Here is a 15,281-nt window from a genome sequence, read left to right on the forward strand (position 1 = left end):
AAACAGATTTTACATTACAAAACTACTTTGCTCCTTCTCTGAACTACCAAATAATTTGTTTCTTTGCTCACCCTTGTATCTAGAACAGGGGTGTCAAACTCCATTTCATTGAGGGCCACATCAAGGTTGTGTTTGACCTCAGGGGAGGGGAGGGGGTGGCCAGGTCGGTGTCACTCATGTCGGGGGCACCTTTGGTGGCCAAGTGCTAAGTGTCGTGTCCCACTCCTCCGCTGACGGCCGGGTCAGGGAAATCCGAATCAGGCGTGCCTTTGCAGCTCTGCCAAAGTCCTAGCAAAGTCCTCAAGGCAGGCAGGAGACCAGAAAGTGACTTCAGCAAGATATGTTAGACTTTGCCTGACTCAGAGAATGCCAGAAAGCAGATCCTTTATATAGGCCATGGGGTGTGGCTCCATGACTCAGCACTTATCCAGGCCTGCCCCTCCCTTCCTTCTGTTGCCTCCGTCTATCAAGTCTTCTGACGCAAGGGTCACTCCAGTCTGCAGCTGTTGGCAATTGACCTCCCTCAGGCTCACATGCTGTGGAGGAGGGGGAGGGGTCTAGTTGCTCCGTTTGCCTGGGCATGGAGCCAGAGCTGGGGGCTGGAGATACTTCCTTCTCTTCAGCCTGTCTGGGCATGGAGCCAGGGCTGGGGCTGGGAGGCATACTAGGACATTCCTCCGTGTTCGGAAGCAGATAAGAAGGCCCCGGCTGTGGTGAGATCGGACGAGACACAACACTAAGGCAAGGCTTCCCTCAGACCCTTCCTCCCTCTTATTATAATCTCTTTCCTTCCTTCTCCTTTTCCTTCCCTCTTAATTCTTTCTTCTTCCTTCCCCTCTTTCCTTATTTTTCCTTCCTTGCTCTCTTCCCATCCTTCCTTTTTTTTCTTTGTCTTTCCTCTTTCCCCTTCTCCTTTCCTGTCCCTTTTTGGATGCTCAATTGCAAAAGGGGAAATATTTCCCCTTTTATTTTGTTTTGCTTTTAGTTTTGTTTTGCTAGCCCTCTGCCAGCAAAACTGAGCTCGGGAGAGGGAAGGGTCATGTGCGGCCATCCCAGGCTCCATTCTCTGCCGCAACAGCTTCCTGCAGCCCTCTATCAGCAAAAACAAAACCCAGAAGGCCATGTGCACCCCCTGGCCCCTGTTTTCACTGGGAAAAGCACCGTGGGCCAGTCTTTCGCTGTTTCTAGGGCAGCCCTGCAGGCCAGATCTAAGCACCCCATGGAACGGGTCCGCACGTGGGCCTTGAGTTTTGACACCCCTGATCTAGAATGTATGTAGAACAAAACAAAATGTATATGGATTTACAATGCTTCGGATTTAAACCTTCAGCAAAAGTTCTCTGTACCTGTAACATGTCAGCTGCCTCCTTCCTGCGCTGAGCCATGTCCTCTGATTCAGTTAAAAGATCATCCAGCAGTAACGCTTTGTACAGCTGTCCAACTAGCTCACTCTGAAGAGTATCTTTCACGTGGTTCACCAGAAAATGCATCACTGCTTTTGGCACACTGAAAGCAAACAGCAACAGTTCAAGCATACTGCTGCACCTTTCTGAAGATAAACTGCTTTAAGCTTAGGGGGACAAAAAGGGGAAATTTCTCTTTAAACAGTTACATGTGTTTCTACGGTCCAAGAAGCAAACAATGAAAACACAAGAAAAGTCAGAGATGTCATTTGTAGTATGACCATTCTGTGGTCAGATGATCAAAATTCAGGCACTTCGCAATTTGTCCATAATTATGACCTCAGGGTTTGCTTCAACTCCCCCTCATCTGTCCATCTCTCTCCATCTCTGCCCTGTGCTCCACCACCTGCTGCTCCCATCTGACTTTCTCCATGATGAGATGTGTCATCATCAGGTTAGCAGCTATCTTGCTAGGCACATTTCATCAGCAAGGGAAGGAGGAAGATGGGGAAGGTCAGCTGGGGACAGCGAGGGCAACTGAGCACAACATGGCCAAAAGAAAAGGGTGGGGCAAATAAAATAGCCAAGTGGGGAGAGCTGAAGTAGAGGCAAGCATGACACTGCAGAAACATGACATCCTTGACTAATGATGGTGTATTCCTTGCCTCACTCTTCTAACTGGGTCTACCAGTTTATCTTTATTCCCAAAAATAGTTAAGAATTGTGCAGCAATCCAGATCTGAGAGGAAAACGATGATGGGAGCTTGTGCTGGCATGCATATCCTACCAGCCACGAACTTTTTAAAGCGAACACATATTTTTCTGGGATCCTATAAAAGCTGCAGAAGACAACTGTGTGAGCCAGAAAAAAAACGGCAGTTGCTTTAGGATTCTATTTTTATGTATTCATTCAATGTACCTGGCCACTGAATCACATTATGTCCTTTAAATAAGGGCTTGTGCCCAGCACTAGAAACTGACATGCTATAAAATGAAACACCAGCCTCCAGCAGGGCAAGGCTTCTGAGCCTCAAAACAAGCTCCATGAAGATTTTTAGAAGCGAAAACTGGCAGGAAGCTACAGATGAGTACCGTATTTTTCGGAGAATAAGACACAGCATAGTTTTTGGGGAGGAAAATAGGAAAAAAAAATCTGCCTACCAGGTATTCATCTGGCTAGCATCCTTAGTTTGGTCAGCTTCAGCACATTAGTTTGCTGGTTTTTATCCCCTGCTTGGGGATAAAAAACAGCTTCTAAAGCACAACTGATCTTTGGAGAGAGAAACAATGAGAAAAGCAGGCAAAGCATGGACATCTGCTTCACTCGCTAGCGCCTCATTAGGACTGGAAAAAAAGCTTCACAGCTGAGAGTAGGAGGGAGCAGGCAAAACACGGAAGATCGCTTCACTGAAAAAAAGCTTCTAAAGCACAGCTGAGAGTCGAAGGGAGCAGGCAAAGCATGGAGATTGCTTCACTCACTAGCGCTTCGTTAGGGCTGAAAAAAAGCTTTGAAAAAGCTAAATACACCCAAACTTTCAGCCTTTTGGGGGTGGGGAGTGCGTCTTATACTCTGAAAAATATGATACTTGCTTTAAATGTCTGCTGGGGAAAAAAGTCAAAGGATGGCAGGAATGTAAGTGCTCTCAAAATGTTTTCCCTGCTAACTCCCTCCTCTCCTAAAGACTGGCTTATTCCTGCTTTTGAATCATTGTTTGCTTAAATTCTGAATTGGTGTAAGGAACTAAAACGGAAGCAAACTGAAGGCCTACATTCAAATCAACCCAGTTGTATCCAAGTCTGTAGAAAAACATCAGAACATCCATGTGATCATGGATGCAAGCTACAACTGTCACCATTCTTGGGGTTTTAATATATCTTACCTGTCTTGAATGTTCTTCCTCACAATTAGGAAATAGGATTTGATGAGACGTTCTATCACTTCGCAATCTCTTTGTTCCCGGGCTGAAAGCTTGCGTGCAACAGGAACAGGCTAGAAGGAGTGTAACAGGTAAACAAAAATCACAAATACATTACGTGTAATAGATTAAACAACATTGGTACACAAATGCTAGCCTGATTTTTTAATAAGATACTACTATTTATTATTGTTGCTGCTGTTGTTGTTCGTCACAGAGTCAGCCAGATGTTCAGGCTGGATTTGGCCTTTCTGTCTACCTATTGAATCCCTTCCAAGGATCTGGGATAGGCAGATGTGTATGTTTGATGGTGTGACAGATATCATCGCAGGATGTAAGCTATTCCAAGTAAAGCTGCCTTTTGCAATTGACTGACAGGCAATTTGTCAAATCACATTTCTGTGACAAATTAGTACAACTGGTTCATAAAATTGCCAAATCAAAAAGAGTCAAGGCAACTTACAGCTTTGATGTTAGAAATACTTCAAACGATGAGCTCTCTTCAGTGTATCAGAATACTTGTGTTCAATAATTTGTTCTTTGTCATCTACTAAACTGCAGGCACTACAGTTCTAGGCACTTACCACATCTAGCAAGTTTACAGCGTGGCCTTTTTGAGGGCTGGCGGGTAGAACCGTTACTGGTTTGGATTTTTCCTCTGCTAATATCTCTTCCGTCCTGGTTGTTTTCAGCATTCCTCTCCAATTGCCAGTTCCAGATTCTGGAATTGTTTCTCCGGCAGCAAGGGATGCCTAATTCGAGGAAAGAGAGAATATGCAAATTCAATTTCTTATTTATGAGACAAGTGCTTATCTGAATATTTCCTCCAATTTCGTTCAGTCAATGTATTCAATTTTCTTATTCCATCACTAAGAATGGAAGGCATATCCTCCCACGACCCCTATTATTTTAACCGTTTAACTATCTTGACAGGTAAATGTAACAGAGGTGTGTTATTTATTTATTTTATGGGACTTATATGGCTTCCTATCTCAAATAATGATTCTAGGCAGCCCACAACATCCATTAAAAAAATAACTAAAAGCAAAAGTACACCCCACCCCCAAGACGTTGTACCAAACAGCCTCCCAGTTGAAGTCCCATCCTAGGCTAGTGTTTTGGGGAAGAGCCAGGTCTTTATGGTCCTCTGGAACAGGGGTCTCCAACCTTGGTAACTTTAAGCCTGGCGGACTTCAACTCCCAGAATTCCCCAGCCAGCTTTTGCTGGCTGGGGAATTCTGGGAGTTGAAGTCCGCTAGGCTTAAAGTTGCCAAGGTTGGAGACCCCTGCTCTGGAAGACAAAAAACACACCAAAAAACACACAAGAGGTGAAGGCTGAGACTGATCCAAGAAAATGTACAATTAGCTTTTAGTCCAACCAACACTCCCTAACATGCAAATCTGTAAACCTGTAAGTGGAAACTACAATAATCTATTGTCAGGCTGAGTGGAAATGCATGGAAAATTTAGCCTAAATCCTAGAATAAGCTTAACACAGTTAATTTCTCCAGAATAATTACAAAAAAAAGCTAATGAATTATCTCCATTAATTTTGTTTCACCATTCAAATCTATATTGTCCCCAATAAATGAGAAAGTATGATTTAACTTGAATATGCACATACACAGATTTACATATACATGATAAACATGACTTGTGTACACTTTTAGCAATCCTACATTTTAATTCTTAAAACTCATTTCCATTCTTTGTTCTACGTTTTAAATATCTGATCTCTAATTAACAAAACATCAACTTTTTAAAAAATCCCCTGCTCTTAATTTTTCATTAACTGCATAGATTTGTAAGAATTTCTCAACCACTGCCTTTGTATATATTACCTTTTCAACAGATAATGGTAGATAATCTGCTCAGGTGTCTTGTAAACCCTGCTAGTGTTTTTTTTTTTACTGAATTAGTCTTAAGTTCATAAAATATATTTTTATGTTCTTTAAAAGCGAAGAGCATTAACCATTAAAACGGGATACCCTAATTCTTTACCTAATTCTTTCTTATAAATTGTCAGTATTTATAACAATATGATTCTTCAATTGCTGATAAAGATGAACTGTTGTCTTAGCTATTAAAAAAAATTAAGATGATTTGATGCTTCTGACACATTAGATACAAACTGAAAAACCAATGTTTTAATTGAATAAATTGCCACTTAGCATTTTTAGGCAGCTCTTATTCAGAGTTTCTTTAAAAAGTATAATTAGCAATAAAATGATACAGGTTGCTAACTCCTTTTTAGTCCAATTTTTCTTTTACAGATTTTACTTCTCATTTTTAAAAATATTTATCCCAGAGAGTCAGCTTCTCATGACAAAGATCAAAATTAAATCTCGTTCCCAATAATATCCAAATGTAACTTGACTTATGACTGTTTTTCACCCTTATGACCATTGCAACATCTCCATGGTCACATGACCAAAATTCAGGCACTTGACAATAGGCAAGTGTTTATGACAGTTGCAGTGTCCTGGGGGGTCATGTGATTATCATGTGGAACCTTCCCAGCCAGCTTCCAAGGAGCAAAAGTCAATAGGGGAAACCAGATTTGCTTAAGGACCACATGATTCACTTAATGGCTGCATTAATTCGCTTAACAAATGAGATAAAAACATCATAAAACTCAGTTAGCAACTGTCTTGCTTAGCAATGGATATTTTGGACTCAATTATTGCTATAGGTCAAGGACTATGGTCACCATAACTTCACTCTGAGGTAAACACTGAGGTAAAAAGGTAAAAATTTCTTGAGTCAGAATCAACTTCTGGAGCCTAGAGATATTCACGTAACTTTCTTGACATCAATGTGGAAGTGGTTTCATATTCCAGGCTTTCTGTTTTGTTTTTTAACTTCCTAATTTAGTCTGAAGCTCTATGTCAGGGATGGTGAACCTTTTCGGCATCAAGTACCCAAACTGGAACACACATGCAGAAACTGCAGCCCCGAAAACCCAAAAACCAGCTGGCCAATGTGCATGCACATGCTGACCACCTCATCTTCTGCCATGCGCATGCGCCGGAAACCCATGCCAGAGCACCAGCCAGCTGGTCTTCACGTTTCTGGGGCTCTAGCATGCGCAAAGATCAGCTGGACAGCGTGCATGCGCGTGCCGGAAACCAGAAGAGCAGTTGGTGATGGTGCACGTGCCTACAGAGAGGGCTCTGCGTGCCACCTCTGGCACACATGCCATAGAGTCCCCATCACGGCTCTAAGTTTTTCTGATAACTTCCTATCCAAATATACTACTTCCTACATCCGATCCTACTTAGCTTTCATGCAACAAAGCCGCTAAACCCACTAAACACTCAGAGCTGCCTAGAACCCAAGATGAAACCCTTTACCCCAACACCATTCACTAAGCTAATACCTGAAGACACACAATCGACCTGAACAGTGAATTTTGAGCCATCACATCAGCTGTCTTTGAGGGCCATGCTCAATTGACCAAGGTACAGCACAAAATAACTAAGCATGCAGTGCTTAGAAGAAAGAGAGACAGACCTTGCCATCAACCTCAGCAGAACCAGCAGCAGAAGTCTCCTGAGAAGATGGTGCCATAACACCAGGAGGCTTATTGGACTAAAAAAAGGCAAGGGCAGAGAAGGATATCAGTATTGCTTGACAATACCTCATGCATTAAGTTTAATCAGTCTCTTTTATCCCCTTTACTTGCTGAATCTCGGAAATAAGAGGTACACTAAATAGCAATTTGGACTCCCTTAAAAAAATGCTAAAAAAGCAAGCTGTTTGGCACCTACAAAACCTTGTCCGTTTTATATCAGACACACACTCACCTTGTCCCGTAATCCAAGAGAAGACATCTCTCTAGCTAACCTGTTCCGCCTTTGTTCCTTTAAGAAAAAAAAATGTGGGATTAGAAATTAACTATCAAAACAGCAATCAAATCCTGATTCTTAAGTCATCAGACAGCAACTGGGAGACTCAACGTTCTAGTTCTGCCTTAAATACAAAGCCAGATGATTGGCCTTAATCCAGTCATTTTTTCCTAACCCTAGGACAGGGGTCGGCAACTTGCGGCTCTGGAGCCACATGTGGCTCTTTCATCCCTCTGGTGCGGCTCCCTGTCAGTCGGCTCCACAATTGATAGGGATTTCAGTTAAGACAGGTAGAGGAAAAAGGACGCTGTGCTAGGAGAAGACTCTATGGTGGGCTGTGGGGGGAACAGGACTTCCAGTTGGCCGCGCTAGAAGACTATGGTGGGGCAAACCAGACTTCCGGTTGGCTCCAGAATTGAATGGGGGGCTTCAGGTTAGGACCTTTGTGGCTCTTTGAGTGTTTAAGGTTGCCAACCTCTGCCCTAGGATGATGACATTGGCTAACCACTTTTGAAAACCTTGCCAAGAAAACTGCAGGGACTAGCCCTGGTACTCTCCAGAAGTCCATACTAACTCAAATGCACACATATTTATCTAAGCCTGATTTCTGCAAACTCAGTAAGAGTTAAAGATGAGTTAATAGCAAGCGCAACAACAATAGCACTTAGACTTATATACCGCTTTACAGCACTCTCTGAGTGGTTTACAATGTCAGCATATTGCCTCCAACAATCTGGGTCCTCATTTTACCGACCTTGGAAGGATGGAAGGCTGAGTCAACCTTGAGGTGGTTAGAATCTTGCTCCTGGCTGTTGGCAGAGTTAGCCTGCAATACTGCATTCTAACTAGTTAAAGCATATTCTCTAACAAAAAGAAGTCTTGCAGCCTGTTCTACCTCCAAAAATTGGAGGCACAGATGTTTCTGTCACACAAGCAAGTTGATAAGTTATGTTTGAGCTAACACAGGGGTCTGCAAACTTGACTCTTTTAAGACCTGTGGACTTCAACTCCCAGAGTTCCTCAGCCACAAGTCTTAAAAGAGCCAAGTTTGCAGACCCCTGAGCTAACATTCCCAATCAGGCAAACAAAGAATCCATCCTCAGCAGTTGATATGAAAGTCTAGTAAGTTTAATAATGTATCATAAACGTTTGAGAAGATGAGATTTTCTCCTTTACCTCTATATTATTGTTTATTAGCCCACAAGCATCTGCAAAATCTGGATGCTTGGTGTTGATATAAGCCAACTCAATGGCTACTAAGTTGTGAACCTAGAAGAAAATAACAGAGAGAGAAAAAAAAAATCAAAACTTTAATTCCAATGAAAAACGACAAAATTCAGCTGGCATTGAACACTGCATCTAGAACAAAAATATTTTTTCTCAGCAAATTTCTCATATTAAGTTTTTGTAAGCTGCTTGTTTTGTTTCAAAGTAATTTTATAGTTCTCAAAGTTTATGCCACATGTATCGTGTTTCGATACTTTGCAGCCTTTAATGTAGATCACTTTTTTTAAAATAAAATGGAAAGTCAAGTTCTTATGAATATTTGATTCAGAGTTAAGCCACATATTTATAAGTGATCCCATGTACTGAATATAATGGAGTTTGTTACCATATGAAGATGTAACAAACTGAAGCTTAAGTCCTATAAAGGAAGCTTATTCTATATACTTCTATCAGAAATTGCAGGTGTCACATGCAAAACTGCTATTTAATCACCAAAATATTGTTTAGCAACAAGCCCCAGAGTGATTTTCTCATAATATTTGTCTCATGTTTTCACGTAACCAAAAGTGTCACAAAACAAGAATCTCCACCCTGATTACCATTTCATTTGTAATTGGTAGCCTTCGGCGCAAAAGACTGGTCACAACCTCAACAATGGCATCATGGAGTTTAGGAAATCTCAGCAATTCCTGAATACAAGCAAAACAGCACAGGATTTCATTTGCTATAATCAAAAACAGAATGGTCAAAATGAATGAACTAGAACATTTAGTTTCCAGAAGAAGCTGGTCTTCATAAATGATACAATTCCTGTAAATCAGCAGAGACCACTGAGTGCACCCAGGACCATCCCAATTCCAGAAACTATCTCTACCCCCCCTGCTTGTGGACTTCATTTCAAAAGCAAATCTAAAGGAGTTTTGCTTGAGTTCCACTTAGAGCAGGGGTGTCAAACTCAAAGCCGGGCGGCCGGATCCAGCCCGTGAGGTGATTAGATTGGGCCCGTGGGGCTGCCCTGGAAACAACAAATAACTAGCCTGTGGTGCCTCTGCCAGAGAAAAGAGAGCTCGTGAAGGCCGTGCAGCCCTCCCAAGCTCAGTTTTCGCTGACAGACGGTTGCAGGAGGCCGTCGCAGTCGAAAACAGAGCTCGGGAGCCCGTTTTCGCTGGCAGAGCACTTGAGCCACCACAGGCGCCCCTGACATGAGTGATGTCAAGCTGGCCACATCCACCCTGACCCCCAGAGGTCAAACACAACCCTGATGCGGCCCTCAATGAAATCGAGTTTGACACGCCTGACTTAAGAGGATTCCATCCCTTTATACTGGTGTCAATCACTCTTCTCTAATTAACTCAACAGAGCAGAAGTATGTCTCGTGAAATCCTCATCCTCTTACCCCTATAAAGTAAAAGAGAACCTCTGTGACTCTCCTCTTACTTGATGCACTTCTCAAGCTTCCTTAGCTTCCTATTTAAGATAACGAATCTTTTCCCATTATGATGTTTTAGACTATAGTCTCTTGACTTTCAGCCAATGTTATCAACAACCAGGCTGGACGAATTGTGGCATTTGTCCAGAATCATCTGGGGCACTACACTGTGTAAGAGATGATGAAGCAAAGCATTTGCTTGCATGGCTATACTAAAAAGATCCCCCTGTGTCTAAGTATGCACACAGCCCACTAGAAGAATCTATTATTAATCCAACACCTGTTCGTTTAATTTTTTTTCCTTAATGAGAAGAACTCTCCTTCATCTCCAAGGAGATTATAATTTACAGACTGCATTACTTTGATAGCCTTGGCAGAGAATTTTCCAGCCTGCCCACATCAAGTCAAGCTCTACCAGCAACAACTTCTACCCACCAGCTGCTTCTTTTACCTGGGTGCTGTAATTGCTACAGTGTTGAATGATCCGCTGCATTTCCTCATGAACAAGTTCCACACATCGCAAGCTGGGCTCTTCCAAGCGTTTGATTTGCCTCTTTACTAACAATTCAAATGAAACTTCAGGTACAAACAACGCAGGCCGGGGGCCCTGATCAAAAGGAAAGCAATTAAATTATTTTTTTTGTTATCACAAAAACACTATACTGTTATCACCATACTGAATAGGGCAGGGGTCTGCAAACTTGGCTCTTTTAAGACTTGTGGACTTCAACTCCCAGAGTTCCTCAGCCAGTAAACCTCAGCCATCGCCAAAAAGGCTTTAAGAGTTGTAAACCTAATCTTGCGCAGCTTCTTCTCCAGAAAGATTACACTACTAACCAGAGCATACAAAACATTTGCTAGACCAATTCTCGATTACAGCTCGCCTGTCTGGAACCCACACTTCATTTCGGACATTAATACAATTGAGTGTGTCCAGAAATATTTTACAAGAAGAGTTCTCCACTCCTCTGCTCACAACAAAATACCTTATGCCATCAGACTTGAAATCCAGGGTTTAGAAAATTTAGAACTCCGCCGCCTTTGACATGACCTGAGTTTAACTCATAAAATCATCTGCTACAATGTCCTTCCTGTTGAAGACTACTTCAGCTTCAATCGCAACAATACATGAGCACACAATAGATTTAAACTTAAAGTGAACCGCTCCAATCTTGATTGTAGAAAATATGACTTCAGTAACAGAGTTGTTAATACCTGGAATGAAACTACCTGACTCCGTGGTCTCTTCCCAAAATCCCCAAAGCTTTAACCAAAGACTATCTACTATTGACCTCATTCCCATTCCTAAGAAGTCTGTAAGGGGCGTGCATAAGAGCACCAGCGTGCCTACCGTTCCTGTCCTAATGTTCCCTTTGGTTGTATCCAATTCGTATGGTTATTTCATGCTTATACATATTGTTGTGTTTGACAAATAAATAAATAAATAAAATAAATAAAGTCCACAAGTCTTAAAAGAGCCAAGTTTGCAGACCCCTGGAATAGGGCAATGAAACATTGAGCAGATCATTCTATTATTAAGACCACCACCCTGACCACAGAGTCTCTGTTTTAACCAGAAAAAGTATCTCACTGAGTAGTTATAAAAGGATAATACCTACAGTAGCATTTCTAATGGCAGTCAGGATGTCAATGGTGTTAAGGCCACCTAATGGATCCACAGACTCTAAGGTGCGCCCGAAGGTTTCATGAAAAATGTAGCAAATTCTAGCTCCACCACACCTAAAAGATGGGAAAAGAAACAGGAAACGAGTAAGCCAAATTGTATTATAGGTACAGGGAGTCCTCATCTTACAACAGTTCATTTAGTGTGACTGTTCAAAGTTACAACGGCACTGAAAAAAAGTGACTTATGACCATTTTTCACACTTATGACCGTTGCACCGGTCATGTGACAGTCCCCATGGTCACATGATCAAAATTCAGATCCTTGGCAATCAGTTCATATTTATCATATTTATCACGGTTTACTAAAACTTACTAAGCAGGTAAGCTTACTAATGAGGATCCACTTAACAATGATAATTGGGACCAGGAACTCTGTTGCTCAACAACACAGTTGTAATGTGTAATGTTATATGACTGCACCAACAACAGTTCCAGCATTCTCAGTTGCCACTGTAAGATCCATTCTGTGAAGTCACAGTGCCCCAGGGCCACCTGACTGCCATCTGCAAGCTCTTGCTGGCTTCCCCATGGACTTTGTCTCTCAAAAGCTGGCAGTGAAGATTGCAAATGGCGATTGTGTGACCATTGGACGCTGAGACAGCCACAACTGCGAGGACCAGTTGCATAGGCAATCCTCAACTTATGAACATAACAGAGCCCAGAATTTCCATCATATATAATGATGACTGTAAGTCATGACCGACCTATTTTTACATTTTTTGTGGGGATCATTAAGCTAATATGGCAGTCGTGAAGCAAATAACATGGTTGTAAAGCAAACCCATTTCTACAATAGACATTTTTTTTTGCCAGAAACGAAGTAAATGGCAGTTTCTAGGGGGAAAAAACCCATCAAAATTATGGTCATATGACTATGGGATCTGCAGATAGCTATAAATGAGGGCTGCCTGCCAACCACCCCCACCCCATCCCCAAATTGTGATAACACAACTGGGGGGAGGGAGGAGGGAAGAGCTGTTAAAACTTTGAATCTGGGTCAAGTCCATCTTAATTCTGAATAGTCACTAAGCAACCAGTTGTTAGTCGAGGACTACTTGTAATTACCTCTCGTTCAGTGTTGCTTAACTTTGAACAGTCACTAAACAAGTGGACATTGAGCAAGAATTACTTGTAGATAAGTATGTATCCTCTATCATCTAGAACAGGGGTTTCCAATCTTGGCATCTTTAAGACTTGTGGACTTCAACTCCCAGAGTTCCTCTGGGAGTTGAAGTCCACAAGTCTTAAAGACACCAAGGTTGGAGACCCCTGATCTAGAAGAGGTGTGTCAAATCCGCTCGCATCGCGGACCACATTGTGACATATCACAATGTTTTTTGCCTTGGCAGAGCCGGGGTGGGCATGGCCTGCGCGGGCCATATCCAACCCATGGGTTTGACAGGACTGATCTAGAAAGGCTAATCATCTATAGCAAAATCTGTAACATTTGCTTACAGTTCTGAAGTCTCTATGTATTTTGCTGTCCCTTCAATGGTGTTGCAATATTCAGTGGCAAATTTGGTAATAAGCTGCAATAATGTGGCACTCTTATCATCTACTGGTTCTCCATAACTGTTGAGCAGAGACTGATACTGGGCAGCTAAAACATTGATTCTGGTTTTCAGTTCAGGTAAGCAATCTCTAATGTGATGCATGAGTAGCCTAAAAGCAAAGTTTGGAGAGAGGGAAAGAAAATGTTAGAAAGATGATCTAAACATGCAATCTGTTCAAGTTTTCATTCCACATTTTGGCTAGTAAACAAATGAACTTCTAGGAGCCTGAATACCAGCAGTTTCTGATTGAAAAATATATACAACGAACTGAGATTTTTTGAACAAAAAAGCTATCAATTTATAGTAGGCTAAAGTATTTCACTGAGATGTTCCAGACTATTCCTCAAACACTTTAATTTTAATAGATGATATACAATTTGAAAGACTTAACAGTATTCAGCTATATAAGCTACATTATTGATTAGTTTTAATTATTTAAAATATTTTTAAATCTCCAGGCAGGATATTTAAATGCAATAACATTGGTTTTTTTTACTTTTAAAAGCATTTTTTCTTCGGCCGAAAAAAATGCTTTTAAAAGTTAAAAAAAAAAAGTCTCTGATGATCGCGCAGCTCAGCTGGGATCATCAGAACCTTTTAAAAGCATTTTTTCTACAACCTCTTCAGCCGAAGAGATTGTTAAAAAAATGCTTTTAAAAGGCTCCTCTTGCAATCCCAGCTGAGTTGTAAAAGCATTTTTTCTACAACCTCTTCAGCCGAAGAGGTTGCAGAAAAAATGCTTTTAAAAGTTTTTTTTAAAAAAGTTGGCCACACCCACCCAGTCACATTAACCCACACACACACCAAGCCACGCCCACAGAACCAGTAGTAACAAATTTTATATTTCACCCTTGATATTTATGGTTTCATATTAATGTTATAAACTGCCCAGAGTTGCCTTGTGGCGAGATGGGAGAGCAAACAAATTTAAGAAATAAAAAATAAGATAATAATAATAATAATAATAATAATAATAATAATAATAATAATAATAATAATAATAATAATAATAATAATAATAATAGAAAAAAAATCAAGTTGCAACTTAAGCTCAGAACAACACCCTTTACCTGTTAAGTGTTCTAGCTAGATACTTTGTCCCATTGCGGTTGGCTAAAGAGGGATACTTCTTCTGGAGAAAACCATATTCATCACGAATCGAATCAGCCACGCTCTTCTTAGTATTAATATCCAGCTGACTCCTGCAGGTTAATGAGATTTTAAGAACTTATTGTGAATACTGTAATAAAAGACTTCACATCTTATTCATCACCAATGGGAACTGGCCATTTGCAGCATATGAAGTAGATCTTATTCATATTCTTTTCCTATTGATGGCCCATCAACAGAGGTTTTTTTATATTTTGGGATTTATTTTCTCTCTCTCTCTCTCTCTCTCTCTCTCTTTTTTTTTTTTTTTTTTGCTTTCTGTGCAAAATTGCAACCACAATACCACTTCTACTGTTTTGCCTATATGACAAGACGCAGACCTGGCATGAAACGTATATCAATATATAGGGTCTGCGATGATGCCAAATCCTAACTGTTTTTTTCATTAATCTTATCTGCTCTCAGAATTTCCCATGTCCTTTTGTTAGATATAGAAACACACTTTCCAGACATAGGAACACACTATTTATATCAGAAGTGAGCGGGGTTTACCAGCGCTAAGGCATTGCTGACGAACTTTGACTCTATCCCTCCCAGTGAATCACCATTTGCCTACTCCAGGAAGGCAAAGTAGCCACCTAACCTGTTAAATGTTGCCCATCTGTTCTGTCCCCACTTCCACGTCACAGAGAAACGCGAGTTTCACAGTCCTTTTATTGACACGGACCTGATTCTTCTGTAGGAAGCACAAGGCTTGGCAGTGACCGTGCAGAGGCCTGCCAAGTTCTGAAGTCTTAATCTCGGGCAGAGATAAAAGCATTTGTGTCCCAGTCCCGTTGCCAAGCTTACAGGAAAGAAAGGCCTTTAACTCCCGATCGACTGAGCTGCAACACACGCTGGGTAGTTTTTTTGTCCGTCACGAAGCCCAACGGCAGCTCCACCCGCTTTTATCCCCTATGGGGTGTGGCTCCATGACTCAGCACTCTCTGAGCCTGCCACACCTTTTCCTCTGTTGCGCACGCTTATCTTTACGTCGCTGCCTCAGGTCAATCCAGGATTGATCCTCAGCAGCTGGGACTTGGGGCGTTGCCAGGAGGAGGAAGAGGAGG

General features: G+C 41.5%; 1 protein-coding gene across 5 annotated transcripts in view; it reads right to left on the minus strand.

The window, feature by feature from the left end:
• DNM1L (dynamin 1 like) overlaps positions 1 to 15,281 on the minus strand; it is a 48,705-nt gene that overhangs the window by 2,461 nt on the left and 30,963 nt on the right. For 3 of the 5 annotated variants that reach the window (XM_058191581.1, XM_058191582.1, XM_058191585.1), the window contains 11 exons: positions 14,133 to 14,264; positions 12,965 to 13,171; positions 11,443 to 11,563; positions 10,275 to 10,430; positions 8,994 to 9,083; positions 8,344 to 8,436; positions 7,126 to 7,182; positions 6,833 to 6,910; positions 3,904 to 4,071; positions 3,284 to 3,393; positions 1,347 to 1,506 (listed from right to left, as the gene is read on the minus strand). In XM_058191581.1, the coding sequence (XP_058047564.1) occupies positions 1,347 to 1,506; positions 3,284 to 3,393; positions 3,904 to 4,071; positions 6,833 to 6,910; positions 7,126 to 7,182; positions 8,344 to 8,436; positions 8,994 to 9,083; positions 10,275 to 10,430; positions 11,443 to 11,563; positions 12,965 to 13,171; positions 14,133 to 14,264 (1,372 nt within the window). The remainder of the gene's footprint in view (positions 1 to 1,346; positions 1,507 to 3,283; positions 3,394 to 3,903; positions 4,072 to 6,832; positions 6,911 to 7,125; positions 7,183 to 8,343; positions 8,437 to 8,993; positions 9,084 to 10,274; positions 10,431 to 11,442; positions 11,564 to 12,964; positions 13,172 to 14,132; positions 14,265 to 15,281) is intronic. The other 2 variants (XM_058191583.1, XM_058191584.1) reach the window with 1 other exon arrangement.

Source organism: Ahaetulla prasina, chromosome 7, assembly GCF_028640845.1.
Source record: "Ahaetulla prasina isolate Xishuangbanna chromosome 7, ASM2864084v1, whole genome shotgun sequence".
Lineage (NCBI taxonomy): Eukaryota > Metazoa > Chordata > Lepidosauria > Squamata > Colubridae > Ahaetulla > Ahaetulla prasina.